Genomic DNA, 13861 nt, shown 5'->3' with positions numbered 1-13861 from the left:
GGGACATGCTCTTCTTTGATGTACAGGACCTAGTGCCTAGCTCATAACTCATAGGTGACATGACCTAAGTCACAGGCTGTGGACTTCATAGTGGTATTGGATTGTACAATCTTGGAAATGTCCGATTGCTCCGGACATTCAATAAGTCCTCTGTAGAAGAAGACAGTACTCACCTAGTCATCTTGCACTTCAAGGGAATAAAACTAGTAATGAACGTGAATGCAATATAAACATTAAGGTATTATTTTCCGTTATTGTTTTACATTACTACTGCAGCCACTGCCCCGTGCCTATCCAATATCTAATCTCTCCTTCTTTCTTAGAATCAGGTTGTTGTGGTTTGGATGTGAGGTGTCCCCAAAAGCTCATGTGTGAGACAATGCAAGAAGGTTCAGAGGAGAAATGATTGGGTTGGGAGAGTCTTAACCCCATCAGTGAATTAATCTCTGATGGGATTAACTGAGGGGTGACTGAAGTGGTCGGGTGTGGCTGGAGGAGGTGGGCATTGGGGGCGTGGCTTTGGGGTACATATTTTGTATCTGGCGAATGGAGTCCCCCTCTGCTTTCTGATCATCATATAAGCAGCTTCTGTATGCCACACTCTTCCACCATCATCTTCTGCCTCACCTCCAGCCCTGAGCAATGGAGCCTGCTGTCTATGGACTGCTTTGAAACATTGAGTTCCTAAATAAATTTTCCCTCTCCTAAACTTGCTCTTATCAGATCTTTTAGTCACAGCAGCAAAAAAGTTAACTAAAACACTTGGTGTTACATGAGAAAAATAAAGCCGCTACCTGGTTAGGCCAACACCTGCTAGATATAATCCAAATTGGAACAATACCCTGGGGCTAAAGCCCCACCTTCCAATGATCATGGAGTGTTCTCTGGCCCTTGCCAGTAAATAGTCCCTACTGCTGTCCTATTTGTCCTTAAAGGCCACCTTGGACATTGCCTATCACCTCCCGTTTTCTTACTTCTTTTCTCTTCACTGCACAAGGAAAGAGGTAGAGGCCAAGAGGAGGCTGGGTTCAGGGACAGAGTGCATGGTAAGCACATGAGCTGAAGCATACTCCTTGTGCAGGTGTTGAACCAGGCAAGATGACTGAGACTTGACCTGTCTCCTGGTGAGTCTCCCATAGAGTGCTTCGCCCCCATGTGAAATCCCCCTTTGCCACAGAGCTAGCTGAGGCGGCTTGGACTGAACACACTTCAGAAAAGGGCAAAGGTCAACAGAGGTTGCAGGCAGAGCTTTGGAGAAGAAACTCCCAGGACATTGGGTGCAAAGTTAATCAAGGAAATATTCCCAGAGAACCTCCAGCCAGGTGTGTCTTGGGCCAATTACAGTACATTTGCATTCCCCACTCCTTTCAAAACACTGAACAATGATCTCTTTATTCATGTTAGTAAGTACTCAAGGAGGGTCAGCTTTATTATCTCTCGTTTTTTTAGACAGAAAGAGAAGTTGAAGTGCAATGTGACTTGCCCTGTGAAACAATCCAATGTCTGTGCGTTTTCAGCTTCTCTTCTTTACCTTTTAAAGGTCATTTCCTCAGAGGTGGAAATCATGGCTTGGGTAGATGTCTCTTTCATTCAGAGCCTGGCCTAGTATGGAACTTTAGTAAATATCATATATGCAGATGACAGTATCACACAATGCAAATATGGTCTTAGGTTCAGGATGAACCTCACTCAGGACAGAGGAAGGAAAAGCTTTGCCACCGTGCACTGTCTCACCGGTGGTCTTTACTGAGAAAGATGTACTGGCTGGACCCTCTGTAGTGGCCCCACTATGTCCCCTGGCTGTGTGTGTTGGTTAGGAAGCTGCTATTCAATTCAACAAACCCATCAATGTACTGGGAATTCCCAGGAGAAGACTCATGTCATGGGAGTCTGCAAGGTTCTAAGAAGGCAGAAGTCAACAGAATTTGCCAGAAGATTCCAAACACTAGCTCACATGCTCAGGGTTACTCCCAAAGAAGAGCTCTCTAGTGTGAAATGAGAAAGCGTTGTCCATGTGGCCAAACATCCATCCAGTCATGCACACCCATGACCAGTCCTAAAGATTATGCTCGGGATTTATACTCAGGTTCTAAAGTAGGGAGACAGCACTGTTTAAAAATGACATGAATCCTGGAGAAAACAGGTGGCATTTGTTTATAAATACCATGCTACCTGCCCGACTTGAGTCTACTAATGGTCAATTTCAGTTAGGCAGGAGAAGTAAGTTCAAGAGCTCTACATTAACACTGTTCGTGCAGTGCAAGCTCGAGCGTCACTAACAGTAGATCTTAAGTGTTTCTACCCCCCAAATAAATAAGCCCATGAGGTAATACATGTTAAGTAGCTTGACTGAGCCACTGCACAACACATACGCATTTTAAAACATGATGTTGGATACCATGATTTTTTTTTAGTCAATGAAAAAAATTAAACATTTAAAAGTGATTTCGTTTACCTGCATATTTACTGAATAAAGTGATATTAAAGAAACTGTAAAATTTATGAACAAAAGCACAAATGTATGACAATACTCCTAACAGGTGAGAGGCTTCCTACAGAAAAGTAAAGAGGACACTGGTCTTCTGGGCACCTCTCAGCTTCCCAGTTCAAGGGTCTGCAGAGGTGTTAGTGACAGTCTCCTTACTCTGTCTCCCCAAGGGAGGAAGAGGTAGTCAAGGCCCAAGAGGGATCCAGAGCCAGGTTCTAGATGATCTCTAGATTCTTTGTTCTTGCCAGTGAAGTGTCCAGGGACCTGAGGGGTGAGCATGAAGCATCTGATGACTAATACACAGGACATATTTTGGGAAATGCTGGCTTTGACCTACTTAGGCAGCCAGAGTGTGGAGAGGTTCAGGGGCAGGTGTTGAGGCCTACGCCTCCTTGAGATGAGAACTATCCTCTCCAGAGAGCTGCCTGGGGGCCTGTGAAGGACTCTGTGGCCACAGCTCAGAGGTGCCAGGATTTCTGTCAGTCTGGGGTTCCTTCCTCAGTGCTATCTTCCCGATGTGCACACCACCATCAGCTGAGCGATGGGCGAGCCTCCCTCCTAAGCTTCCCTGAGACTAGGCGTGAGGGTCACGCTGCTGTGTGGTGGTGAATGAAATCCCGGCTTGGGTGGGAGCAGCTCTGGAGCACTGGAGTCCTCTCTCCTTGGAGCCCCAAGGGTCTCCTACAGCCTCCTCCCAGCCTCTGCCCTGGCCTCACTCCCAAATCCATGTGCCAACTTACTCCTATTTTTAGGTACACCCTAGGCCCAAATCAGCTCTTGAAAAGGGATGAGGAGGAACTGTGTTTTCACTTTCTCCCCAGAAAGGGCTTCCATTTCTTCCCTTTGCTCTCTCCTAACTCCTGGAGTGGGCAGAGTAATGAGTCCCAGAGATGTCCACCTCGTAATCTCCAGAGTCTGTGAATAGGATCCCTCACAGGGTGGAGAGGACCTTGCAGATGTAACTCAGTGAAGGAGCCTGAGATGAGGAGACTATGCTGGGTTATCCAGGCGGCCCAACGTAATAACATGTGTCCTCACAGGAGGGAGATGAGAGGGCCAGGTCACAGATGTGTTTACAGAAGCAGAGGTCAGAGAGAGAAACTGGAAGACGAAACGTGGCTGGTCTTGAAGGTGGAGGAAGGTGCCAGAACCCATGGCAGACAGCTGGAAAGTGTGAGGAAAGGAATCCTTCCCTGGGGCCACAAGGAACACAGCCATGCCAATCCCTTGAGGTTCTTCTGGTAAAGCCAGTGTGATTCCTAACCCTCAGAACTTAAGCTAACAAATTTGAGGTGCTTTAAGTCACAAATTTGAGATCAATTGTTACAGCAACAAATAGAAACTAATACAGCTCCCCATACATATGTGCAGGTTGCAACGTGTCGGGAACAGGGGAATGTGATGTGGGTATGGGTAGCAGAGCTCTACCAGGACTCTCTCTCCTCGTGCTCCTCACCTTGCCACCCAGTGTGACCCTGGACTTGGCCCTGTGTGGACCAGCACCTGATAGCATCTATACCACCTCGAACCCCTAGCCTACTGGGTACCTTCCCACCTAGGCAACACGTCCAGCAAAAATCACAAATAGACTCCCTTTCTCCTTCTCCTTTGGCCACACTTCTTCTGGGGAATCAGGAAGGTGGGGCATCCTAGTCTACACCCCAGCATTCACAGACAGTTAGCTGCCTCCTGCAAACCCAAGTAAGAAGCATTTGACTCAAAAACGAGTTCACTGGCATAATTAGCATGGGAAACATGGGCTTAGTATTATTCTCAGGTCCTTGCTTTTGATACAAACTTGCATGTTAGAGAATCCATGTATGACCCAAAAGACAAAGACTCAGATCTGTGACCTGCAGCAAATGACCTTTAAAAAAATACCTGCACCTGCTCTTGCCCTGGTCACAGCAGAATCCAATCCAAGATAAACACTGGCTCCAAATTTCCTCTTACAAAATAATTGTGGTATTATTGTTCACCCTTGGTTAAGCACCCTCAATGTCCTCGGAGAGTTCCTCATGTGGAACACAACCCAGGGCTGCCTGCCCGTGAGGCCATGCCCACAAAGCCTGCCCGGAACATGACAAAGAAGTGGCAGACAGGTGGAGCAAGTGACACCAGCCACCACCAGCAAGAGCACACTATAAATCTGCCACCAGTGTGGGTGCCCTGGACCCACAATTAGCAGAACCCATCACCTGGAAGGCCAAAGTTCATCTTCTCAGAGAACGGCTGGGCCTTGTCAACTCTGGTAGAGAGGAAGTTCTAAGTCCTGGGTGAAGTTGGGAGACAATTTTTTTCTTAGGTAAAAAAGGAAGCCATGCCCACCAGGAAATCTCTGGGGGAACATAAGCCTCTCCTTCCAGTATCTTCCACATTTCAGCACATAAACATGAAGCAAGCCTGTCCCAAAGGACAGCATTATATGCTTCCATTTTTATGAGGCACTTAAGGGCAGTCAAATTCAGACAAGGTGCAAGGGCAGCTGCTGGGTCCAGGGTGGGAAGAACCGGGAGTTCTCATTGCATGGGGCAGATCGGCAATTTGGGAAGATGTGAAAGTTCTGCAGATGCATGATGGTGACAGTCACAAAGCACTTAGTGCCACTTAACTGTACACTCAGTTATGGTTAAAAATAGTGAATTTTATGCTCTATATATTTTATCACGGCTTAAAAAAAAAAAAACCATAGACATATACACACAACACAACTTGCCGTGGTCATTTCTTCACACTGATTCTTAGCCATAAACACCTAGAGTGTTTCTTATTTTGAATGTGTTTTTCATTGGTTGCAAAGAAAAAGAGAGGAGCAATATCCCATGGAGAACCCAGGGCACTAGAAACCCCTTCCCTACCAGGGGAGGGCTTGCCAGCTGGCAAAGGGCAGGACTGACCTGGTCTGGAAGTGGTGCTGGAGATCACAGCGCTGCAGCACCTCGGTGCAGTGCTCCGTGAAAGGGCAGGTCACTAGCAGCTTGTTGAGCAGCTTGTTGACCAGGATGCTGGACTTCTTGCAGTGCTGCAGGACCACCAGCTTGCGGTCCACGGGGCAGAAGTCCTTCTCCACCAGGAAGTTGGTGAGGCACACGGTGCAATAGGTATGTCCACAGGGAGTGTCCAGAGGGTCGAGCAAAGCTTGCAGGCAGATGTGGCAGATGAGGTCATCGTCCACGTCCTCCGTGTAGGTGTAGCAGTGGTTTTCCTCGGGGGAGTGGGCTTGGCCGCACACCACGCACAGGGGATAAGGGCTGGGGTCTGGGTCATCAGCAGGGTCTGGCTGGTTCATGGCTGATTGAGGAACAGCTGGACAGTAAACCCAGTAAAGCAATATTTCCTCAGGACAAGTCAAGGTCTCTTAGGTGCCATCCACAAACCTGGAAGAGAACAAGATGGTTCATCTTTGCATCAGGGCACACAAAACACTGAGGGTGAGTGTGAGACCCTGCGACCAGTGGACAGGAGCTGAGCTCCAATCCAACCATGAGGAGCGTCCATTCCGGAGTCACGAACAGGCTCACTTGCCTGGATGGGCGCAGTCTCACCCTCCCCTCCAGCGGGAGCGGCAAGTCCCCATAACATCCTCGTGTAGGTGTGCTAACATCCACCTGGGTGAGATCTCTGAAGTGCCTGTTGTAGCTCAGAGGAGATAAACCTGAAGAAATGTGATCTGTTAATGAAATTAAATAGGCAGTGATTTATAAAATTCTCTGTCAGATCAGGACGAGAATAAAACAATTAACTCTCTGACGGTTTTCTCTTAACATTTCCCTATCTTTCTCCAAAACTCAGAAACTGGAGAAACTCAGAGACTTCAATTAAATCATCTGAGAAGAAAGAAGAGGCATGGGGTCTTTTGCACTTTTACTGTGGGACGAACAGAGTTTCCTTTTGCACGCATTTCCCTCGCCCTCTTGCCTGCTTAGTTGTTCTGGTGAAGTAGGTTCTGGACACACACCTGGGTTCAAATCCCACCACCTCTGTGGGCCAGTGACTTTGGCCTCTGCTTCCACCTCTGTAAAGGGGGATAATAAAGTCTTACTTTCCAGGACTGATGTGAGGGTTAAACGAGATCTGCTTCATAAAGCTCTTAGATCGGTGCCTTGCATTTATTAGTGCTTAATAAATACTAGCTACTATTCGTACATGCATTTGTTGCAGAATTCATTGTATCTCCACTTGACCTCGTTGGACCAGAAACTGAAAGCTACAGTTCCCATAAGGGATCTTTTTAGCTTTGTTCAAATAGTGCTCGTCTATTCAATTATATATATATTTCAAATCAACAGAATACTAGAAGAATGTGCATTTTCCTTTACTATAGATGCGGGCCCCAAATAACAGGGCTTTCCAACATGTTTGATTTGCAAATAGGAAGTCTCTTGGACCGTCAATAAATATTGTTTTCAAGTACCAACTGTGAGCTTGGTAGTGAGTTGGGGGTAAGACCTCAGAAAGGGGCATGAAGAATGCATGTGTCCTCTCAGGGAGTCCCCAGTCCAGAGGGGAGGTGACACATACAAAAGTAACAGAAGCCCAGGTAATAAGCAAACAAGGACTCTGGTCCACTTGCATGGCAGGTGAGAATCCTACCTCCTTCTCACCCCCAACTCAACCTTCTTCTTTTCCAAAAGTAAATAAGAAAACCTTAAACTTTCCACAAGAACACAAAGACACACGAGTAACCTAACAGGAAACTAACTGCATTTGGAAATAGCAGGACAGGCATAAACCGTGCTATATCTTTTCTCTCTTCCAAATAAAGTCCGAGGTTGTTTGTACAAACCCAGCCTTATCTCAGAGGGAAAATACACTGACTTCAAACTTTCATTGAGTCAGCTTCGTTGTTTACATTTCTGAACTGTGCTAGGGATGCCTGAAAGAACCCTCTGGGCAAGAGGTTGGAGTAAAATGCCCCCAGTGTGAAAGCACTAAGAAAGCACAGCATTTCATTTAGTACCAGCCAGGACCACCGAAGGCAAAGGCAGAGGGCACAGGAAGAAGTTTTCAGTCAAATTTCATGGACGCCTGCACAGCTGCTATATGTCCACAAGGCTAGAAGGTACTGGAACTTCACCGGAAATGCTTTAAGTGACACTAGAAACAGTTAAAAATATACAAGAAAATGGAAATGGGCCACCCAAAAGGCTATCATCTGCTGCAGGGGGAAAGGTTCACAGATGGTGAACTGAAGCTCTGGAGCTCATGAGGTTTTTCTGGAAGACCTCGGTCACGTACTCCCACGTACTCCAGTCCTGTCCATTCCTTCTCCTCCTGCTGTTGGGGACAGTCTGTAATAGGAAATCAGGCTGCTGCTCCGGTGCCATCATGGAAAACATAACCTCACGTTTCTGAATCATTCGTCTATCAGTGAAATGATGGCTTGAACCAGATTTTCAGTATTTTAGCTGTTCTAGAAGGTGTCAGATGTCTCAGGTTCCTCAGGGGAGGGGAGGTAGGAGACAAGGAGAACCCTTGGCTCAGATGAGTGTCCCCCAAAGGTACCTGTGTGAAGGGCCTGTTCTCCAGGTGGTGATACTGGGAGGTGGAGGAGCCTCCTGGGAAGTCACTGGGGTGTGCTCCTGAAGGGCAAGGAGGGACCCTCGCCTTCTCACTCTGTTTCTTGGCTCACAATCTGAGCAGTTCACATGCTTCCACTATGATGTGCCACCATCACCAGAGGCCCAGAGCAACTGGGTCACCTGATCTTGATCTGACACCTCCAGAACCATGAGCCAAAACAATCCTTTTTCCTTTTTAAGTTAATTGTCTCTGGTATTTCATTATAGTCATGCAAAGTTAACCAATACAGCACTTCATCCTACTCCGTCCCTGCTCAGCTTGTGTTTCATTGACACATCAATACTAAGGTTCCTCATAATATTCTGTTTGAGGAACCATGGCTTAAGACATAAAAATTGTAAACTGCCAGAGTAGTGTAAAGTCCCTTTCAGAAACAGGATGTCTGAAAAAATCCTTTTTTTTTTTTTTTCCCGACAGTTTTCTTTGCTTCCTAACTTTTTTTTTGAGCATCTTCCATGTGCCAGGGACTATATTAAGGGGCCTTATTATATTCTATTATTTAATCCTCACAAACCCCCAGGAGTTTCTGTTTTTAATTTAACTGACAAGGAAACCAAAGGGTGGTATGTAAGCAATTTGCCAGTCACACCCAAACAGGTAGGAAGCCAAACAGGTAGGACTGTCTCACTTCACATTCTGCTCGTAACCATTCCACCACTTTACCTCCCAGCATCTTCCTTGACTAGTCAGAACCCCAATAATGTAACTAATTCAGTGCAAAAGATTTGGGGAATTAGAAGGTTTGAAATCTCTTGAGCACCCACTGCAAGTAGATATATGGAAGATTTTGGGAGAAAAAAATTCTTTGACTCTCCTGAGCATGGAAATGCCTGAGACAGAATGAAGGGAACAGGGAAGCTAACGTGGCCTCAGCTTCAACTGCAGCCTTCCCTCCCCTCCCCTGCTCTCCCTTCCCTTCCTCATCCTTCCTCCTTCTCTCCCCTTCTGCCTCTCTCCTTCCTCTTTCTTTCTCTTTCTGAGAGCAGATGAATTCCCTGGCACTTACCCATATGGTAAACCAATTTCTTAATGTATTATTAATATAAACACTGATGCATAGATTTTCTGAATTTGCTCTAGACTAAATAAAGCCTTTCGTGAATCAAAACAGATGATGAGAAAATGGACTGAAGAAGCGGTTTGTACTCTAAAGCAAAGAATTAGGTAGCCATTTAAACATAGGGGCAATATCATTCACCTGCAGTCCATCCTTCCCGTGTCTACCTTATAAACATGTATGATGTTTCACGTCCTTAGACACGTAGGAGCCTTGCTGATGAGTAGAGGGGAAATGGTCACAAATCACGGAGGGAACAGGTAAACTGTTTTCTGCCCTAAATAGTAAGAGAGAGGGCCTGTCGGCTTTGAGACCATTTCAATTTACTCGATGTGTCGGCCTGCAGCACTCCTGGCCCTGTCTGAAGGAAGCAGAGAGAGCTGCCACGTGGCTTTCTGTAGTTCAGAGTGAGAGAGCAGAAAAGAGCCGGTGTCATCCTCAGATGTGGGGGAGGGGGACAGGTGGCACTTTCAGGGTTACTGTGCCTTAGGAAAAGCCCTCTCCCCCTCCCTTCTACTTTGGGGTAGGACAGAAGCCGAAGGTGATTTTTACAGATATGTGTCATCAAAGCCATCAATATAGGGCTGAGAAACGCCAGGAAGAATAAAGCAGAAAGAATAAAGGTGCTTCCCTTCCCACCATTTCAAAGTCTGGCCCGACACCTGGACAGAAGCCTGATTTTCACACTCTGAACTTCCTGGCCATCTTGGTCATTTTCTGCTGCTACGACAGAAGTGCCTGACTGGGAAGGGCCAGAGAAGCCTGGCCGGAGCCTCGCCCTGCAGCAGAACATGCAGATGGGCAAGAAAGGGCGGAATGGGGACTGGACTGAACCGCTCCTGAGAGAACCCCCTTTGGCCATTCCAGAAGGCAGGGTGTTTGTGACCTTCCTCTCTCTTACTACGGTCACAGTGTCACTTAAATTTCAATATGTTTTTGAGGGATGCTTATAACACGGGCTGACAACAAAGACACAAACCAGAGCAAAACAACCAGAGTTGGTGCTGTCTGCAACCTAGAGGGCTCCTCAGATTATGGAAACTATCACTGGCACTAAATAGATTTAAGAACAGCCTTTGGAATTCGGCCTGCTTGGTAGGAGAAAGATTTCTGTATAAAGCCCATCAGAACAATGGGGTCCCTGGTGTGCTACTGTCCTGCTAATTCTCCTTTCAGTATATCCTGACTACAGAAAATGGTCATCGGATATAGTTGTCACTGATAATTTTGCATTTTCCTCCTATTGAAAGAACTGGATTTGACCCTAAATCTCTGAAATTGTTGCCTGAGTGCCCATTTTCTACCAGTAAAGAGGATTCCATATTATTAAAAAGAATTCATCCACCCACACTGATAGCAGCAGGTCCTGCTTTGGTGCTTTAACCTTATTAAAAATGAAACATTAAGCCAGGCATGGTGGGGCATGCCTGTAATCTCAACGACTCAGGAGGCTGAGGCAGAAGGATTCCAAGTTCAAAGCCAGCCTTAGCAAAAGCAAGGCGCTAAGCAATTCACTGAGACCCTGTCTCTAAATAAAATACAAAGTAGGGTTGGGGATGTGGCTCAGTGGTCAAGGCCCCGGAGTTCAGTTCTTGGTACGGCTGTCCCCCCCAAAAAGAAACATTATAGCCACAGACACTGAGTGGAAAGGAAAATTTTAAGGAATTGTCTTTAAGTGAAGCAGGCTTTATTACTTCATAAAATAGACTATTCTGCCTTTGAACAGCCCTACTGGGGAGAAAAGTTCACATAATGGGCAACATTTTGCCTCCATATAATTCCACGTGTACCAGTATTACCCGTGCTGCTCTTCAGAGCACACCAGGTGCCTTAGTCCTAAAGTCCTGTAACACTGATATTGTGCCCTTGCCCACGCCGACCAGCCTAAGGTTCATCTAGTGTTCCTCCAGGTTTCTAGATCCTACAAGTCGCCCTGCACAAGCTCCCTGACTTATCGGTGTCCCTCCCATGAGACATGGGCAAGGTAAGCTCCACAGCCCCAGGACGCTTCTCTACTCCCTGGACCTGACAGCCAGCTAGCCTAGGCTCCACCTGCCTTCTTAGAACCAATGGCACACCTGGCTGCTCCTGAGTGGGCAGAGCAGGATGCTGCCCTGAGGCCTGGAGGAAATGATTCCTGGCTACAAGGGAGACGAAAAGAAAATATGTATGTGTGCACATGCCCACGCACGTGTGTGTTAGTCAACCCTCTGTGTGTGAAGGATACAAATTGATGGATTCATCAATCGTGGACAGAAAATACGATAGAATTCTTGCATTAATTCTAAACAGGTACAGACTTTTTGCCTTATCTTTATTCCCTAAAATAGAGTGCAATAAGTATTTACAGAGCATTAGATTGTATTAGATATTATAAATAATCTAGAGATGATTCAGAGTGTACAGGAAGACGTAAGAAGATTATATGCAAATATTATCACGTTCTAGCTAAGAAATTTGAGCATCTGCAGATTTTGGTATCCACAGGGTCCTGGAACCAATCTCCCTGCAGATATTGAGGTCAACAATCTATTTATCTACCCATGCATTCGTGCATGTGTGTGTACACATACGTACATTTATACACAAGTGAGTGTGTATATATATCTATATCCAGACATACACATACACATACACATACATCTTAAGGGTAATAAGGCAGAAATGTTTACACTTTTAAAAGCAAAAACAAGAGCTATGAACACAGTTTAGAAAATGCAAAGATATTTGTGGCTTTAGGTGGATTTATATAAACCCAAGAAAGTATTCAATAGCTAAACAGTTTAGTATTGGAATCCACAGTGCATCCTCATTCCCGAGAATAATATGGTATTTGGGGAATTTGGAGCACTCCTATTTGTTTGTAAGCATTCCTTAATTCTGATAAATCTCATTTCAAAATGTACTGATACGATAAACAGCACAAGAAAAAAGAACTGGAGACCAAGTCAACAAACAGTCAATTCCAGATAAGTTTTCCCACCCAGGGCACAAATACTGATTGATATTCACTGAAACTCAAAAGCGAAAAAAAAAAAAAAAATTAAAAAGTGATAGGTCAAGGGTAATTAAAGGAGAGCAATGGAAAGAACTGGCAGACTGCAGCTCTGACCACCTCCTCCAAAACAAGATAAAGAAAAAAAGATGCACAAATATTGGAAAGTGTCTGAGGAGGTAGCTAGTTGCCCTAGATCATAACGTGTCCCCTTGCCTGGGGAGGGGCATCTGCTGGAAAGCCTTGCTAATGGCAATTCTTCTGTGCCAAGACAAGCATGTTCAGAAAGATGCACTGAATACATTCCAAAGAGCAGACACATTTATCCCATTAGTGCTGTGCTGAGCCAACTACAGTCTGAGGTGAAAGGAAAAAACATGTCTCCGTATACATGTTTATGTATCCTTCTAATGGTTAATTTTTTCCAGATCATTAAATTAGTTGAAAAAATGTGGGAAACAGGGAAAGTAGGTATATTAAAACATGTCATTTAAAGCTTAGATATTTTACTTATACTAAAAACAGAACTTTTGAGATAGTTTTACTTTCCTGATTTGCAAAAGAAGCAAATGCATCGATGTTTTCAAAACCTACCTCTTTGCTTATCTTACTTTTGAGGAAACTCCAAGTTGGACAATTTCTCTTGACTAAGCAATGATTGTAAATATTTCTTAAATAACCTTACCTTCAGAATCTTCTCCTTATTTTTAAAATTTTATTTCTTATTTTTGGTATCAGGAATTGAACCCAGGGACACTTAACCAGTGACCACATCCCCAGTCCTTCTTATTTTTTATTTTAAGAAAGGATCTCACTACGTTGCTTAGGGCCTGGCTAAGTTGAACTGTGAACTTGCCATCTTCCTGCCTCAGCCTCCTGAGTCTAGGACTATAGGCGTGTGCCACCACACCCAGCTTGATCTTCTCCTTAAAGTTTTGATCTTTTGTTCATTTTTTAATTTTTTTGCATTAATTTTGATTTTTAAAAAGACTTCATTAAAATCATGATTGAAATTTTCGAGCAACTTCAATCTTGCACCCCAAGGTGGGTGCCTGGCTTGCCTTGCCTTAATCATGACATTGTCACTATTATATTTAGAATCCCAGGTAGAGAGCATTGCATCTCAAAACTGTAGTTCGGATCCAGCTGGGATTATCAGTCACCTTTTTGGATCTCCACATTTTCCTTTCACCTGACCTAGATGCCAGCCAGGTGCAATGACAAAGACCACAGAATTGCCAGTGCTTCACAGATGTGCCACTAACCTTTAACCAAGGTCTAACCCCTGATTGTGGTTCCACCTTACGGTTATACTTGATAGAGTGCCAGGTGAGCAGTTTGCTGAAGTGTTCATGAAGCAGAGAGAACGACCTGCTTCAGGTAAGGGCAAAGAAGGTGCCATCTAAAGCCAGGTCCCTCTAAAGGTCAAGGAATGACCGAATGCTATCAGGGCTGTTTTATGCCTATCGGAGAGCCTAGTCATGAAATCAACAGTTCCCTTGTCCTGGACGTTGCATAGAGTGTAACCCTGGACACACAGTGTGACTGCCCAATGGTTGTGTTTACTTTGTCATTTTTTGACTTCAAGTTGTTCAAAATCTTTTAATCCCTTCAACCAACCTAACATCTTACAATGTGTTTCAAACACACACAGGCTAACACTACCTGAGATGTTTTCACAGGTAACTTTTAGCTTCAAGAATCTGAGCTTAAAGCTGGGCATGGTGCCACACACCCT

The 13861-nt window shown here is 45.1% G+C and overlaps 1 protein-coding gene and 1 pseudogene across 4 annotated transcripts in view; both read right to left on the bottom strand.

Annotated features, from left to right (window-relative positions):
* Positions 1 to 13861, bottom strand: part of LOC306669896 (DGAT1/2-independent enzyme synthesizing storage lipids-like) — a 497646-nt pseudogene that overhangs the window by 397973 nt on the left and 85812 nt on the right. The gene's annotated exons all lie outside the window — the stretch shown is intronic.
* Positions 1 to 13861, bottom strand: part of LNX1 (ligand of numb-protein X 1) — a 159407-nt gene that overhangs the window by 81865 nt on the left and 63681 nt on the right. For all 3 annotated transcript variants that reach the window (XM_079154035.1, XM_079154033.1, XM_079154034.1), the window contains one exon: positions 5386 to 5865. In XM_079154035.1, the coding sequence (XP_079010161.1) occupies positions 5386 to 5777 (392 nt within the window). In that variant the 5' untranslated portion in view covers positions 5778 to 5865. The remainder of the gene's footprint in view (positions 1 to 5385; positions 5866 to 13861) is intronic.

This window comes from Sciurus vulgaris (genome assembly GCF_902686455.1).
Source record: "Sciurus vulgaris genome assembly, chromosome: 9".
NCBI lineage: Eukaryota > Metazoa > Chordata > Mammalia > Rodentia > Sciuridae > Sciurus > Sciurus vulgaris.
This window is presented reverse-complemented; position numbering and strand designations above follow the sequence as displayed.